The following is a 14957-nucleotide window of genomic DNA, read 5'->3' as shown; positions in this document are numbered from 1 at the left end:
GCTGGTGTGTAGGGAAGCGTGCTGGGGTAAGAACAGCCCTCTTTCATTCATGTCCCAGTTACGGATGAGCATTTTCATGTAAAAGGCTGTGGGGGCTGAACTAGAATGTATATGGATAGCCTCGGGGGCAGGAGAGGAGCGGGTGGCTGCGGAGGAGGGGGGGCCAGGATTGCTGTTCTCTGCCTTACTCCTTTCTGCTGGCCCCTCCTGACAGATGACACCGATTCTCACACGAGCTTGCAGCCCGGCTTCTCCCTCCTTTCCTCACAGAGCACCCATCACAGGGAGGGCAAAGCAGCTGCCAGCGAGGCCCGAGCAGCATCCTGCATCCCTGCACAGCCTTTGGCTTTGGAGCATTGAGGTAAGGACCCCCTGCCCTCTCTGCCCGTATCTGTGGGCACAGCAATTCCCCCCCTAAACTATCAGGAGCCAAGAAACGCTGCAGTCAAGGCTCTGTTAGGGAATTTTATGAGTCAGGTGACTTTTGCTCAATCCTGGAAGGTTGATTCTTGCCATCAAACTGCCCTTTTGGTATGCACTGTAGCTACCTGGGGAGAGTTTGCAGGGAGATGGCAATGAAACCAAAGTGCAGCAGGAATGATTTATCAGACCCTGAGCAGCCTGTGAGCTACTCTGGGTGTGCATGTGAGGCCAGGACATGCCCAGGTCCCCAGGATTGCACAGCAGGTTCATTCATGCCTTGACAGCACCCTCAGGCCATGACTGTTCTCCATAGGACTGTTTAGGCCAGGGGACTGGGATAGCAGGGAGAAATGTGCACAGCCATCAGTTCTTAAGTAAGATAGCAGGGAAAAACTCAGGTTTGCCTTCTCCCCATATCAGCCAGGGAAAAAGCTGGTTTAGAAAAAAACACCTCTGTGAATTACACTTGGGGCTCACAGTGCATCCACATGGGTACAGCCATGGATGGTAAAAACAATACCAGGCAATGAGAGAGAACTGAAGTGTGTTTGTAAAAGTCTGTCTCCAGTGTAGAGAGATGTATGTGCTAGAATGATATGTACAATGCTTGAAAAAATTCCAGTATGTCTCCATTTATTATTTATAGTGTGATTTTGAAAAGATTTTACCCAAAGAAAGCAAAATCACCTTGTTTTTAGGGATGAAAGTTTAAAATACAAGACTGCTAAGCAACCTGTTGAAGCAAAATTGTTGAATCATGTTTTATCATCCTTGTACTGCTGTGCTTCTGTATTTGTGTTGTTTAGGAAACAAACCAATGATGTTCCTCAGATTCTGGTGGCTTTTGTGGATACTTGAACATCATGAGTTTTTAGCAGAAAATCTCAGGGAAGAGAAGATATATGGATTGAGAAGATCAAAACCTAAATACATTCTGTCAAATATTGTAGAAAAATATCCCAGCTCAAGTGATCAAGGTGAATATTGTAATTTTAAAACAGGTGTGATTTTAAACATCCTGATTTATTTGGATTCTGGACTATATGGTTAAATTGCCTTCTAGATGCTTATAATCAGTCAGGTTTGCCTCATTCTACATTTGCACATACCTAACCTTTGCACTTTTATCTTTTTACTCACATCTTTTAACTCCCGTCTTTTCCCTCCCTTTTTGTGTATTTCAGAAAAGGAGATAGCATCTGTATTTTGTTATGATGTGGCTGAGAGCCTCTTACTGTCATAAGAATAATAGCCCATATAACTATTTTCATAGAATTGATGTCATCAGTAGTTCAGAAAATTAATACTCTACAGATCCTGCTTTTAGAAATTTTTGTCACTGGATGCAAGTGTTAGTACTAGGGACAGTACTAACATTCACTCACTCAAAATCCAGCTCTGTCAAATCACATTCTAGTGTCTTGTTCAGTAAGCCTCATCTTCTTATACATGACTTCCAGCTATGTTGGTAGGGTACAGTGAAATACCAGGCAAGGTGACAGAATGAAATTTCAAAACCACTACAACATTTCTCATTTCATACTATATCAACACACCTTCAGGTTTTTATTCTTTGGGACATCTGTTTTGGAGCAAATCCCTCAGCCTCTATCAGCTCTATCTTCATGAAGGGCTCACACTTGTGAACACAGATGTCATCAAAAGTTTCCACAATTCCAATGCCATTCTTCAATCCTAAAATGCATGTAAAGGTAGAATGAGATTTAGTATGAAGTCACTCCACTCACCTACATACCTACTTATTCTAGATGAAGATTGCATTCTGGAAATTGCCTTTTTACTGGACAGCTCCGAAAGTGCTAAGGACTACAATCATGAGCAACAGAAAAGATTTGTACTGCAAACAGTAGACAGAATGAAAAGTCTGCAGCTTAGTTCTGGACGTACCCTGCGCTGGAGGATGGCCTTACTTCAGTACAGCAGCACTGTTTTCATAGAGCAAACTTTCCATGACTGGAAAGGTCCTGAAGCATTCAAATCCCACATTGCTCCCATCACCCACATAGGCCATGGCACCTACACAACTTATGCTATAACGAATCTCACCCAGCTCTACATGTCTGAAGGGACTGTGGGTAGTGTCAAAGTAGCCGTGCTTTTCACTGATGGAGTGGATCATCCAAGAAACCCAGACATTTTTGCAGCTGCAGCTGATGCTAAACACCAAGGAATTGTATTTTTCACAATGGGAATTACCAGAGTGGCTGAGGAGGTCAGCAATGCTGCCAAGCTCCGGCTCCTGGCCAGTGTCCCAGCATCCCGGTTCGTTTTCAACCTCCAGGAGAAAGGAACTGTGGAGAAGGTTCTCAAAGAAATGGTATGTATGAGAAAGAATTTGAAATAGTGTTAGGAACATATGTAAATCTTATATCCAATGTTTTGAAAATACATTTCTTCAATATACCATTGAAGAAACTTGTACATTTTACATTTTAAAGTAGCCCAATTATTAATGAGATCACTGTACCAAAATAAAGGTTTTCTTTCTCTTCCCACCATTCAGATCTTCTCATTCAAAAGATTTGACACTGCAAACTGAATTAGATTTAAACATTATTTTTATCTTTGTTTTTCCTCCTAAGAAAGGTATTTCAAATCTCTTGTCTTAAAAAACCCTTTTTTTTTACATCCTAGTGCTTTAGTCTGTAGCAAGTAGGAAAGTGAAGCTGCCTTTTGTATCAGAAAAAGATACAGCTCTTGTAGAAGTGAAAATAAATTTGCAGACCATGGAGATAGCTCAATTTAGACAAAATTTGAGCTTTGTGATAGACATCTTTAAATTTCCATGGAAAATCTACCACATAATCAAGAGGAAATATGTAAATTGAGCTTGAAGCTTTGTTTGGATGTTTTTCTTCTCCATTTAAACTTTATATATAAAAAGTATTCCCTGCCAAGTATAGAGAATATAGCCATATTCTAGCCTATAACCCTGGTGACACAAGCTGTGATGGAGTCCTTATCTGAGCATGCACAGAGATTTAAACTAGAATTATGAATAACAATCAGGAGACTTCTGCAATGAAATTGATTCCAAAGTGATCCCACACAAGCCTTGAAATTGCACCTGTGTTGGCTTTCCTGTCTCCCTGTCCTTCACTTCGTTTGCATTGGTTCCCTGAAGAGCGCACTTCCCATCTTCTCTGGTACTGTCCCTTTTTCCTGTGTCACAGTAAGCACCTCTCAAGGAACAAAACATCTCTTTATTTTACCTCTTCTAAACAGGCAGTCATCCTCAGGTGCCTTCTTTCAATAGCATGGCTGCTGTTTGGTTTAAATAATGGCTTTGTCATAACTATACCTGCATGCATGAGAATTGTAGAGATCTGTATTGCATTGCTGCTCATCAACACATTTATGTCCTCTCAAGAGACTGCAGTAGTTGTGGAAAATGGGAGGATTTCATTGCATGTGGGTGTCTCAGCTCTACAGATCTCCTCAAAAATAACAGTTAAATTGATGATGATAACTTTATGTGATCATCAGCAAAGCTAATCTTTTCTAGGGTGTACTTTCTGCTCTCCTTTTGTGTGTGCTTAACAATATGAATACAAGAGGTTCTGATTTTCCAAGTGTAGAACATTCATCCTTCACTCCTACTAAAGAGCTGCTGCTATTCAGCAGTTTGTAAACAATGCAGTTTGTGGATGCATTGTTCCCATATATCTAGCTAATCTGTTTACTATTGTAATTTTAGAAAATTATGGCTGAATATGGAGAGTCAATGATTTCAGTCAACAACCTATAAAAACAATTGAAAATATTTAGATTATTTTTTTTTTGAGTGGAGAGATTGCTAGAATATTTCTTAGAAATTAAAGTTTAATTAATGTTAGTCAATATATTAATTGTATAATTTAATTAGCTAGTTGGTGAAACTATTTATTTTCACATCTTGCAGTGTCTTTTCTGTAGAGTTGGATTAAGACTTCAAGTTTCTAATGCTGTTTTCAATATCTGTCTTTACAGAAAGACCTGTCTGAGGAGGAGGTAAATCTTTTAAGTTTTTGGTTTTTCTTTTCCTGTGTGGACTTACTGCTTAATATATATATATTTACAATTATATGGAAACATAATTCAGGAAAACTGATAGCTCATGAAGCTGGTTTAACGCTGAGTCTAATGGAATTGTCTTCAAGTTAAACATGTTTTTGAATTTGCAGGCCAGAGTTTTACTTTGTTATCCTAAGGTAATTTACTAATGTATTTAGTAATTAATAATTTATTAATTTCCTAACTACTAATGTAATTTGCTAACCTAAAGTATATTCAAAAAAAAAAAGATACAATATGTGAGTATTCAGGCTAGCAAAAATTTGCTGATACATCTTGACATGTCCTCTGACAGACTCAGTGAAAAATAAAACATGATGCAGAGCTGAAGACAGGGCAGTTCTAACCCTTAACCCTCTTCCCATGTGAGAGGGTTTGAAAAGGGTAAGATCTCAAAGCTCCACCATTGCCTTCTTCCAGTTTGTCCATGCTGTGTCACCCTGACTGCAGGCATTGATAGGTCTGGCTGGCATTTTGTGGGGAATAAAGTTAGTTTTCCTTTTAAAGATGTTAAGGATATTTAAGGCACAGTTATCAGACAAAAAATGTTCTCCTAAGCAGCTCAAGCAAACTGCTAAATAGTATGAGTGTTCACAAAACTTTGAAACATTTAATTTTTTACTCATTTTCACTGACTCGTTGATTTTTCTCCATCAATATAGAAGTAGTTAGACAGTCAATGTTAGCTTTGGAAAACATATTGTGACTAATTTGGATATTCAGATAAGAATGATTTTTGAACCCTTCAGTTCTAGATATCTTCAAGATGAGCAGAGATTTAATTAATAACTAAACAAAAAATTAAAATTACATTCCTTATCCTTCCTTCAAAAATAACTCCAGCATCTGTGATAACTCTGTCATGATCTTAAAGATTCAAAAAGATCTTGAAAATCCCATAAATAGATACCATAATGAGGTTTCACTGCGACACCTGATGGCAGAGATGACAGAAGAGAAAGAAGGATTATTAAGAATTATAATTAATTGCATTAACCAAAAGTATATATTCATTCATATTTTGTTTATAGATCTAGCTAGAGCTAAACTATAAACTATCCTGCACACAATGGGATTAAGTAAAGGGATGTAAGATGCTTTTTTACTCCATCTTCTTGGCTATCTCTACTGTGCCTAGTAATGAAAACAAAACAGACACAGCATACCCATAAACTGACCTTATGAAGAGTTTGGAGGTAAAGCCATTATCAAGATGACTGAAATTTTAGGAGTAGGAATGATACACAATTTTGGATGGAGTATAGGAGGTCACATTCTGGATGAGTATACTGATAGTTAAAAGATTTCTGTAAAACAGGTAAATACAATTTCTGGTCATTCCAGGTGTAAAATTTAAACTAGCCATACAGTAACTTAATGCAAATGTCTGTGTGTTTTCTATCTCTTCCAGTAAAATGTGCTGATTTGTACTATTTTCATCCAAAGTGTCCCCAGGTTGACACATGTAACTGTGAGAAGGGGGAAAGAGGCCTTCCTGGTCCTGCTGTAAGTAGCTGTCACTCAAATAACTGATCTACAGTATAAGTTAAAATGTTATTCACTGTTAAAAATTTTAAAAGAAATTGTTTGAACCCAAATCCTGAGACCACAGAAGTTCCAGGGTCAATCCACATTCCTCCATGAAGATGTTCCAGCAGCAGGAAGTGCACAGAGAGTCCTGAGACTGCCATGAGACACTCCCTCGGTGTGGGGACAGACAGGAGGATGAGCAGTGATGTGTGGTGAGGCTCTCCTGTGAGCCACAGCAGTATGTAAGGCAGAAAAGAACACACTTCCTGTTGTAATCACACAAGACCAGCTGGATCTAACTAACCTCAAATCAAACATTAACATCCAAAAAGCTCTTTGAAAACAAGAGAGAGAGCAAAATACTGAAGCATCAGGAACAACTGACACAAGAATAAAGTGGACTGGACTTCTTTCAGAATAGTCTAGGGGGTTGCTTCATACAAGGCTTGGTGATCTAAACTGCAGGGCTTGCATTTCAAAAACAACTGAATGATCTGCTATTATATCCCTGACATTGAACTAAGAGCACTATAGTACCTTTCAGCCCTTGCTCAAGGTGAAGGGACTGTCTCAGAGTTTGAAAGAGAACCCTAAATTGGCCCATCCTCATCCTTTTGACCTGAATATCCTACACATACACAAACAGAAAGACACCTGGGTTTATGCAGCACAGTACAATGCACTTTAATACAAAATGTACCCTCTACTGTGTGCAAACAGTAGTTTTGTTTGGGTCAATATCTTGTCTTTACTTGGAAAGTGAAGGTATTGCTTACACAGAAGCATACACCCCAAAGAGTTGAGAAGAAAACAAAAACATCCACTTAACAAGCTGGGTAGTCACAAAAGAAAAGAGCTGATCACCTCTTTTCTTCAGAGAAGAAGTGAACAAACTAGTTTTGTTTATAACAAAAACAAAACAGAAACATGACTGCCTATTGAGTTGGTCCGGCTGTTCCCAGATATACAATTTCAATTATATTAAAATTCAAAGATTTTTAGAAATAAATCTATAGAAGGCAAATATCTTAAGTTTGAGAAAAACAGCATATATATTGTAAAACAAAATTATGTTTACTAACATATATCATAAGAATTGTATTTTGTTTGTTTCAGGGTAAAAAGGGTCGCACTGGGGACGATGGAGCTCCAGGCCTGAAAGGAGCAAAGGTGATTGGTTTTTCACATTTAGGAGAAAGATCTGTCTTGTCCTTATTTCGCTCATCTTGATGTTGAATTATTCATAGGGGGACCCAGGTCTTAATGGAATCCCAGGACGAGATGGAATAGAGGTAAAAAAATCCTTTTTTCCCCCTTCTTCTCCAGTGAGCAGTGTTCCTTTAAGGCAAAATACCACCTTTTTTTTTATTGTTATAAGAGCAAATTCCAATTCTGGTTTACCATCTAATTAATTAACATAAGAAGAACTGAAAACATTCCCATTGCTTAATGAAAAGGAATCATTCTTTCATATATGTGTAATCTAGAAAATACTCTCCAATAATGCATAGTGCCTCCAAAACATTGAAATGCTCTGACGTGATAAGAACATTACAGAAATTTATACATGCCTGCATTATTCTGAGTTTATTTAAATTTGACTAATAAAGGACCCCGTGTATAACAGCAGTAAAAAATTTGAATTAAATACATATAGGAAGTAAGTGCAGGACAAGTCTCTTAGTGCATAATTCTGAATGCATTTATATATGAATCCCTCTACTTTATGCTTTCTTATTTATTCAGTACATCCTCTTTAATTAGTATCTTTTTCTTGTTTTCTTATTTTTGCATGTTTTTCACTAAGATGGAAATACCAACTCTACTTGATCTGCTTTTACATCGCCAGAATCCCAGTCTAAAATGATACATTCATACAATTTATTTACCCATACAACAGCATCTGCCATGACTAAAAGGCACAGTACTTCGAATCATATTGCCATATTAATCAGAGTCATCTTTTCTATTTGAAATGCTATTTTTCTGAAGAGAGTAGAATATTAAGGAAGCCAATACTCATGTTCCTACTTTTGGGTTATGTACCGTCACAACCTGCTTTGCTTTTTTGTTTTCCCAGGGGAAATCTGGATATAAAGGAGAGAAGGTATGTCTTTTAGTCAGAATTGATGCCTGCATCTTTGTGGTTATTTATTATATATAGTGCTGTATTTCATTTAAATACTAGTAAGGAACAATAACATCATTTTAGCAGCTGCTCCACAAGCTGTAATAGAAGATGTAACTGTTCCTCAGTGAACTTGCAGCACAATTGCTATATGATGTCCTGAATAGAATAACATTTAGGTTTTCAACTAAAGCACCTGGAGAATAAGGATGATATGCCAATGAAACTCATAAGTATTTATTCCTATTCCTTTCCAGGGTGAAAGAGGTGAATGTGGAATCCCAGGAATAAAAGGAGAAAGAGTAAGTAGCCACAAAGTTGTTATGTTTCCAAGAAATACAGTTAAACCACCAAAAAAATTAGAATTCCCTGAATAGCAACCATGATGATAGATTTAAGGTATATATTAGTTCTAAGGCTGAGGGAAATTGACATCTGACAGGTTTAAAATACGTAGTGAGCAAGGACACCATTTTTACTAACTTTCTGAGCTCTTTCTACATTTTCATATGATTCCTCTTAGGGTCCAAGGCTGAGCCTTTTTAAAACAATGGCAAATCTCTACTTTAACAGAGGCAGAAGGCTTGAAATAGTATGCAAAGGTAATGAGACATAACAATGAAAACAAGGTTTCTTACTCCAGTCTTTAAGATTTAGTGCATAATTGCTTTAAATATTTCAAATAGAGCAAATCAAGTTTAATCCTGAATTACTGGTCATGCTGTATCTTGATTACCAGTCAATTTAAAAAAATTATTTAATATTTTGTGGCTGCTGAGCTTCTCTTACATTTAGTTTTGATTTTAATGTAAAGATACCTAAACAAGATACCTTAGTAAAAAGTTACCTTAAAAGTGGTTTTGACAAAATCTAAAAATACAGAAATATATAATTTTTTTCACTTATCTTTCAGGGCCCTGAAGGTCCAGTAGGCCCCAGAGGAGTAAGAGGGATACAGGTAAAAGAAAAAAAAAGAAAAACTAGCTATGAAAACAACAATACCTGGTTCCCTGGGATTCAATGATCTGAAATAATATCATAACCCTACTGACATGGAATCTTAGAGTTGCTGAGTTCAAGGCACCCAAAATCTATCTTCTTATATAGCAAAATTAATAAGAATTTGGAGAAGCAATCTAGACAAATAAATCATCCTTACAATTCATCCAGTCTCAAAGACCACAGCAAATACATTTCCATAAAAACCAAAAACACTCATTTCTCTTTCAGTGTCTTAACTATTTCATTTCCTCAAGAAGTACATGAAGAATATTTAGTCTCTTGTCATCCCAGTTCTCTCATACTAATGGCCAAGAAGCTTAGCCCATCATAGATATTTCAGTACATCTTGACTGTACATTACCTTTAATTGTACTCAAAAAAAGGGAGAGCCAATTTCTCTCCCCAAATACCAGAACCAGTTCCCACTGGATTGAGTAACTAAAAATGTACATGCATCACAAAACAAAGCCTCAGTTCTGCTGTGTTTAAAACTCTTCTTTTCATGCAGACTTCAGCAAATAATAAATTTTTTTCAAGCTGTGATTTTTTATGAAAGCTTGAAAAATCTCATTGAAACCACTCCTGTTTCAACAGGGTCTGCCAGGACAATCTGGAGATCAAGGGCCTGAAGGTCTGCAAGGATCAAAGGCAAGAACTGCTGTATTTCTCTTAATTAATGTTAAAAGGTATCAATATAGCCTCACAACAATTATGATTTTATCCTTATATTCTATACCCTTCTTAGAGTGGATGCAGTTTAACTTGACACAGATAGCAAATTGTGTACTTTTTGTATTCTACAAGGTTCTTAACAAAGGTATTTATTACTTTGCTCTTTGTATTGAATTCAGGTCCAAATCCAACTCCCATCTTTATTAATCAACACTTAAAATATGCTAGAGTCAGAGAATACTACTTAGCATTGAACTTCCTCAGTTTTCAATTTAAAACTTTTATCCTGAAGTGCCAAACAGGAATTCTGTTTGGCATCTCAAATCAAGCCTTTTTTTGAGACTGAACATTCTCAAGAAGAATTCTGTAGTTCAAAAGGAATATTGTCCTGAAGAAAAACTTGAAAATAAGCATACAAGGGACATTATTTGTTATCTCTCTTGATATCTTCTTTGCACCAGCTGGCCAACAGTGATACACAGAACAGCTGAGTGTCAAGACTTACATTTTATGAAACATTTTTCCTTTTGTTTAGTCTCATCTTTGTACAAGATGAATTATTACAAGGGAATTTGGAAGCTCTGAAAGGATGAACAGATAAAATACTGTGGAAGACAATTCCAATGGGCTGAAATTCAGGATGCACTAAAAATTAATCTACAATGTGAGTTAAACTGATTTTCCTCAACACCAATTTATAAGCAAAGTTGTTTTCTTTTCATTCTTTAAAAGGGTGAAAGAGGTCTCCCTGGGCCACCTGGCTTGCCTGGAGAAACTGGAGTAGGACTGCCAGGCCCAAAGGTACAAAAATCTCATATTCTGTATAGCATGTATTGTAGGATAAGGATCAAGACAGCTGAGCTAATAGACTTGCTGATTCACAAGAAACTTCAAGACCATAAATGTGGTTTTGTGGTACTGGAAAGGTATTTTGTATGTTATCAGAACTGTTTACAAACAGTTGCAAACAAAAAGTACATTTTAAGTATATACTTTAAAGGATTTTTTTACAGTAGTCGTTATGCTTGACATAAACTACCAAGAAGAGTATGATTAGGTAAAAACAAATTCATAGTCTTAAACAGAAATTAATCTGTGCAAAACAGGCTTGTTGGTTTAGATGACTGGCAAAAAAAGAACAGAAACTGCAAGATAGAAGATATAATACTGACTTCTTGGGAAGGGACAGTAAGCGATACACGACTGTGTGCATGAAGGGAATAATGAATCTTTTAGACTTTTTAGACTCAACATTTTCTTCTGTCAAATGCAGAACTGACCTCTCCCCTAAAGCTGTGACACTGCCCCAGTTCAAAGCCTGCTGGGCCTCATATGGTGTATGACTCTGAGGACACTCAGGTTTCCTCTGCTGTTCCTGTAATCTCCTACATCCAATATTTCCAGCACAGAATGGCTGATGAGTTGTTATATGCTGCACACATAAAAATTCCTAAATCAGACATATTCAAAGTACATCTTTTTTTGAAGGGTGACATTGGTTTGACAGGAAGACCAGGCCCTGTTGGCCCACCTGGAGTTGGTGAACCAGGATTCATGGTATGTCTGTTTTTTAATTTGGTAAGAGGAAAGCAGGACAGAAAGCAAAAATTATCAATGCTTCCCCATAAACATGGGGAAGATTTAGCACACAAGAAAATGTGTGCTAAGTTATACCATCTCTTTTCTTTCTTCTACCATTTCTCACTCTTATACATATTATGTTGTCTGACTGTTGTTTCCCTCAATAAACTGGAAATGCTTCCAATTTCTTAACTTTTCTAATTATCAAATCCCCAAAACGGGTATGAAAATATAACATCTGGTGCAAAACCACACAAATATATAAATAAATCTGTTTCCTGATAGATTTAATGGTGTGAAGTCCCTATGTGATAACTTTGAATTTGACTGCTTTTCAGTATCACTAGAACATTGACATCAGCATGGCTTCGAGGCTTTGAGGAAGAGACTTTCAGAATGTACAGTAGGTTTGGCTCTGAAGTCTCTTCCTGCTTTTCCTTCCCTTCCTCTTCCTGGCCATTGTAAAATCCATCTCTTTGTGGTAATTCAGAAAACCAGCATGTCAATTTTATGGTCCTTTTTCTCTAAATATCAGGCAGCACCTTTTACTGAGCTATTTACAGTACAGCAGACTTAAATTCATTTCTCTTCACCTGGATGAAAGATTTCTAGTGCAACCACACGGGAAATTTTGTTCAGTTTTTTCACAAGTACCTTTTTCCCATTGACAAGGCAAAATTTGGAATAAACATTTCATAAAAGGGGCTCCTATGAAAAAGAGACTCATCATTTGGTAGGTGAACTCACTGATTTCAAACCTGCTTGAAAATACACTACTGGAGAGCAGTGAGTTCTTGCTGGAGAGGCCAAGGAGAAGAGCATTACAAATAAGGCTGGTGGTGGCAGTCAGTCCAAGCAGGGCAGTAACATTTGCCGTCCTTTCAGTAACACCACAGAGCCAAGACCCACTCTGTGGGGGAAGAGGTGCCTGTGATGTTAATCTTTCCTAGGCAAAAAAATATTGCTATAACAAGAGATTCTGATTTTTTTAAAAAAATATTCTAAATATGCTTCTTTTATTTATTTTGAAGTTTCTTTGCTTCAAAAGAAATTAACTTTAATGGCTTAATTGAGTCCAAATATCTATACCTTAGGAATGACTCTAAAGCTCTGTGCAGAAGGAGAAGCATATTTAGGCTATGCAGAGACAAATTTATCAGCATTCTGTGATGTATGTGTAACCCCAGGCAATAAATCTGAGTAAAAATCTTTTAAAAACAGATGCAAGAAAACACAGTGAAGCAGGCTTAATATGCACAGGTGTTGGACATGCATTTTTTTTGTCATTTTCCCCTTGTGCTTCTATCAGATCTTTTTTCAAAAAGGGAAGTGCATGCCATTTCTCTCTCTGCCAATTACAGTCAAAACTTTCTACAGCTTTGTTTCTTTCAGCATTACTCTGCATGGGCTTTAATCAGCTTCGGTCTCTCATGATTATACTGATACATTAATAAGGATTAGCAAGAATTTATAAAATGGAAATTTAGGGCGTGAAGTTTCCAAAATGTAAGGAATAGAAATTTCATCTATATAACTTGTGATTCCTTAGGAACATGAAGGGTATTGTTACTGCTGCAGGCCAGAATGCTCATCACTTACTCACTGGGAATGCTGTGTTACTGCATTAACTGTAACAGATTGTAACTACACCAAGGTCTGAAGACCTGCTTATAACAGACAGTGACATAGAATACACTACTGTTCATCTGAGTGATTAATACATATCCCAGGTCATTTTAAACTTCTGTTAACAGGGGCCTCAAGGACCACAAGGTGTTCAAGGAGAAAGAGGCTCACCAGGAGAAGGGCTTCCAGGAGCAAAGGTAAAACAGTCAAAGGGTTTTAAGACCAGAGCAGCACCATTAAATGAGTGCATGCCAAAACAAGTCCATAGAACGCACAGGAATCTGAGAAAGTATCTTGTAAATTAATATTAAGATTTTCCATCAAACAAGCCAATATATTTTGATGAAATTCACTTGGTTCAAACATGACTTGTAGGCATAGCTAGCCTTTGGGGCCTGTAAAACCAATATTTAATTTACCTGATGCTTGATTTGTGGGATCTAAGTCTGGAATGAATTCCATAATTTTAAAACAGCCTAAAGCATTTGACTGTAAATAAAGCACCATTAAAAGGTTCCTAGATGAAAAATTTAGCATTTTGTTGTTGGTTTTTTTTCTTAATCCTTATATAGAGATCTTTACTGTCACTATAAAGACAGCTTCTAAGCTTCTTACATACCTCAGACATTGTGTATGCATTTTAGCAGAAGACTGAATTCAGTTTGTTGGAAAAGAAAGGTGCTGCTACTAATGTGCAGATCCAGCGGCAGTAATGAGAGTGGTAGTTGTACTACATGGATGGACTTGCTAGAAGATTCCTTTGCTGCCCACTGAAAAGCCGCTCCTAGGCTGAGTTGTTGCTCTGGCCTTTGGTTACAGATTATACATGAACTAAATGAGCAACTAAACAGTTTTCTCATTTTTATGCAAACACCAATTCTGCTTGAGAAAACAATAAAAAATTGGTTTCACAGAGGCAGAGCCCAACTAAAAATCAGATTTTCTGTGAGAGTAGCCCTTCACTAAAAATCTTAGGATTTCTGCTTGGCACAATACTGTTGTCAGCCAGGCTGAAATTTAACTGCTGCTAGCAACATAATATCTTCAAACATCCAGTGTGTATTTTATGATGATGAATTATAGAAATTATTTAACCTCTTTGTTGATGGCTTGTATCTGCTCAGCAGATCTCATGAATGAAAACTAACAAAAATACAATTTGAAGAAAATGCATTTCAAAATCACTGAATTGCCACTGAAATACCAATTCATGTGGGAAGAAAAACTACAACTAGTAACTAAAACACAGCAACAGGGCACAGTGGGAACAAGCACAGATGAATGCATAATCTAACCAAAACTACTAAGCAGTTGAGATGAATAGGCAGAATAAAATAATCAAAGAGACATTCTGTCAGCATTATTGGAACTCTTCATTCTATAAAAAATGTGCTACTTTTTATTGCCAAGTCTGACCTGGAGCCAAGCACAGAGTCGATATGTATCTCTAATCCAATCTATGGCTGCCAAGCATGTCAGTTCTTTGGTTTTAAACACATTTTAAACTGGTGATTTGTTAATCTAAGCAAATTTGCAGTTGTTTTCTTCAAGTCTTTTTACTACAAGCTCACAGTTTACTAAAAAGGATAATGAAGGCAGATGTTCTAAAGCATCAGGAGTAAAGAATGTTATTTTAAATACAAATCCTCACAAGGAATTTCTGTCAAAGTTAAAATTATGGAATTGGTTACTAAGGATAGAAAAGATCTGTCTGGGGTGTAATTTTATTGTCTTGGGTGATTTTTTTGCTATTTAAACAACCTGACATCTGCCTCTACATGTTTTATTAAGAGAAGTACAGAAAAGCACAATATTTGTAGCTTTTTTAGTAACTGGCACTTTCCCCAAGACCACTATTTTGTAAATGAACATTTAGAAAGACAATGACATTTACAAATAAACTTCTATAACAATACAGTCT

At 36.9% G+C, this 14957-nt stretch overlaps 1 protein-coding gene across 1 annotated transcript in view; it reads left to right on the top strand.

Annotated features, from left to right (window-relative positions):
* Positions 1-1243: 1243 nt before the first annotated feature.
* The window catches only part of LOC128938246 (collagen alpha-1(XXVIII) chain-like), a 34232-nt gene continuing 20518 nt past the window's right edge, over positions 1244-14957 (top strand). The window contains exons 1-13 of the mRNA XM_054278392.1: positions 1244-1400; positions 2193-2761; positions 4414-4434; positions 5944-6003; positions 7144-7197; positions 7275-7319; positions 8108-8134; positions 8413-8457; positions 9069-9113; positions 9752-9805; positions 10562-10630; positions 11318-11386; positions 13165-13233. Coding sequence (XP_054134367.1) covers positions 1244-1400; positions 2193-2761; positions 4414-4434; positions 5944-6003; positions 7144-7197; positions 7275-7319; positions 8108-8134; positions 8413-8457; positions 9069-9113; positions 9752-9805; positions 10562-10630; positions 11318-11386; positions 13165-13233 — 1284 coding nt within the window. The remainder of the gene's footprint in view (positions 1401-2192; positions 2762-4413; positions 4435-5943; positions 6004-7143; positions 7198-7274; positions 7320-8107; positions 8135-8412; positions 8458-9068; positions 9114-9751; positions 9806-10561; positions 10631-11317; positions 11387-13164; positions 13234-14957) is intronic.

The sequence above is a fragment of the Melozone crissalis genome, unplaced genomic scaffold (assembly GCF_028551555.1).
Source record: "Melozone crissalis strain CALT ecotype California unplaced genomic scaffold, PUWL_Pcris_2 ptg000023l_1, whole genome shotgun sequence".
Taxonomy (NCBI): domain Eukaryota; kingdom Metazoa; phylum Chordata; class Aves; order Passeriformes; family Passerellidae; genus Melozone; species Melozone crissalis.
This window is presented reverse-complemented; position numbering and strand designations above follow the sequence as displayed.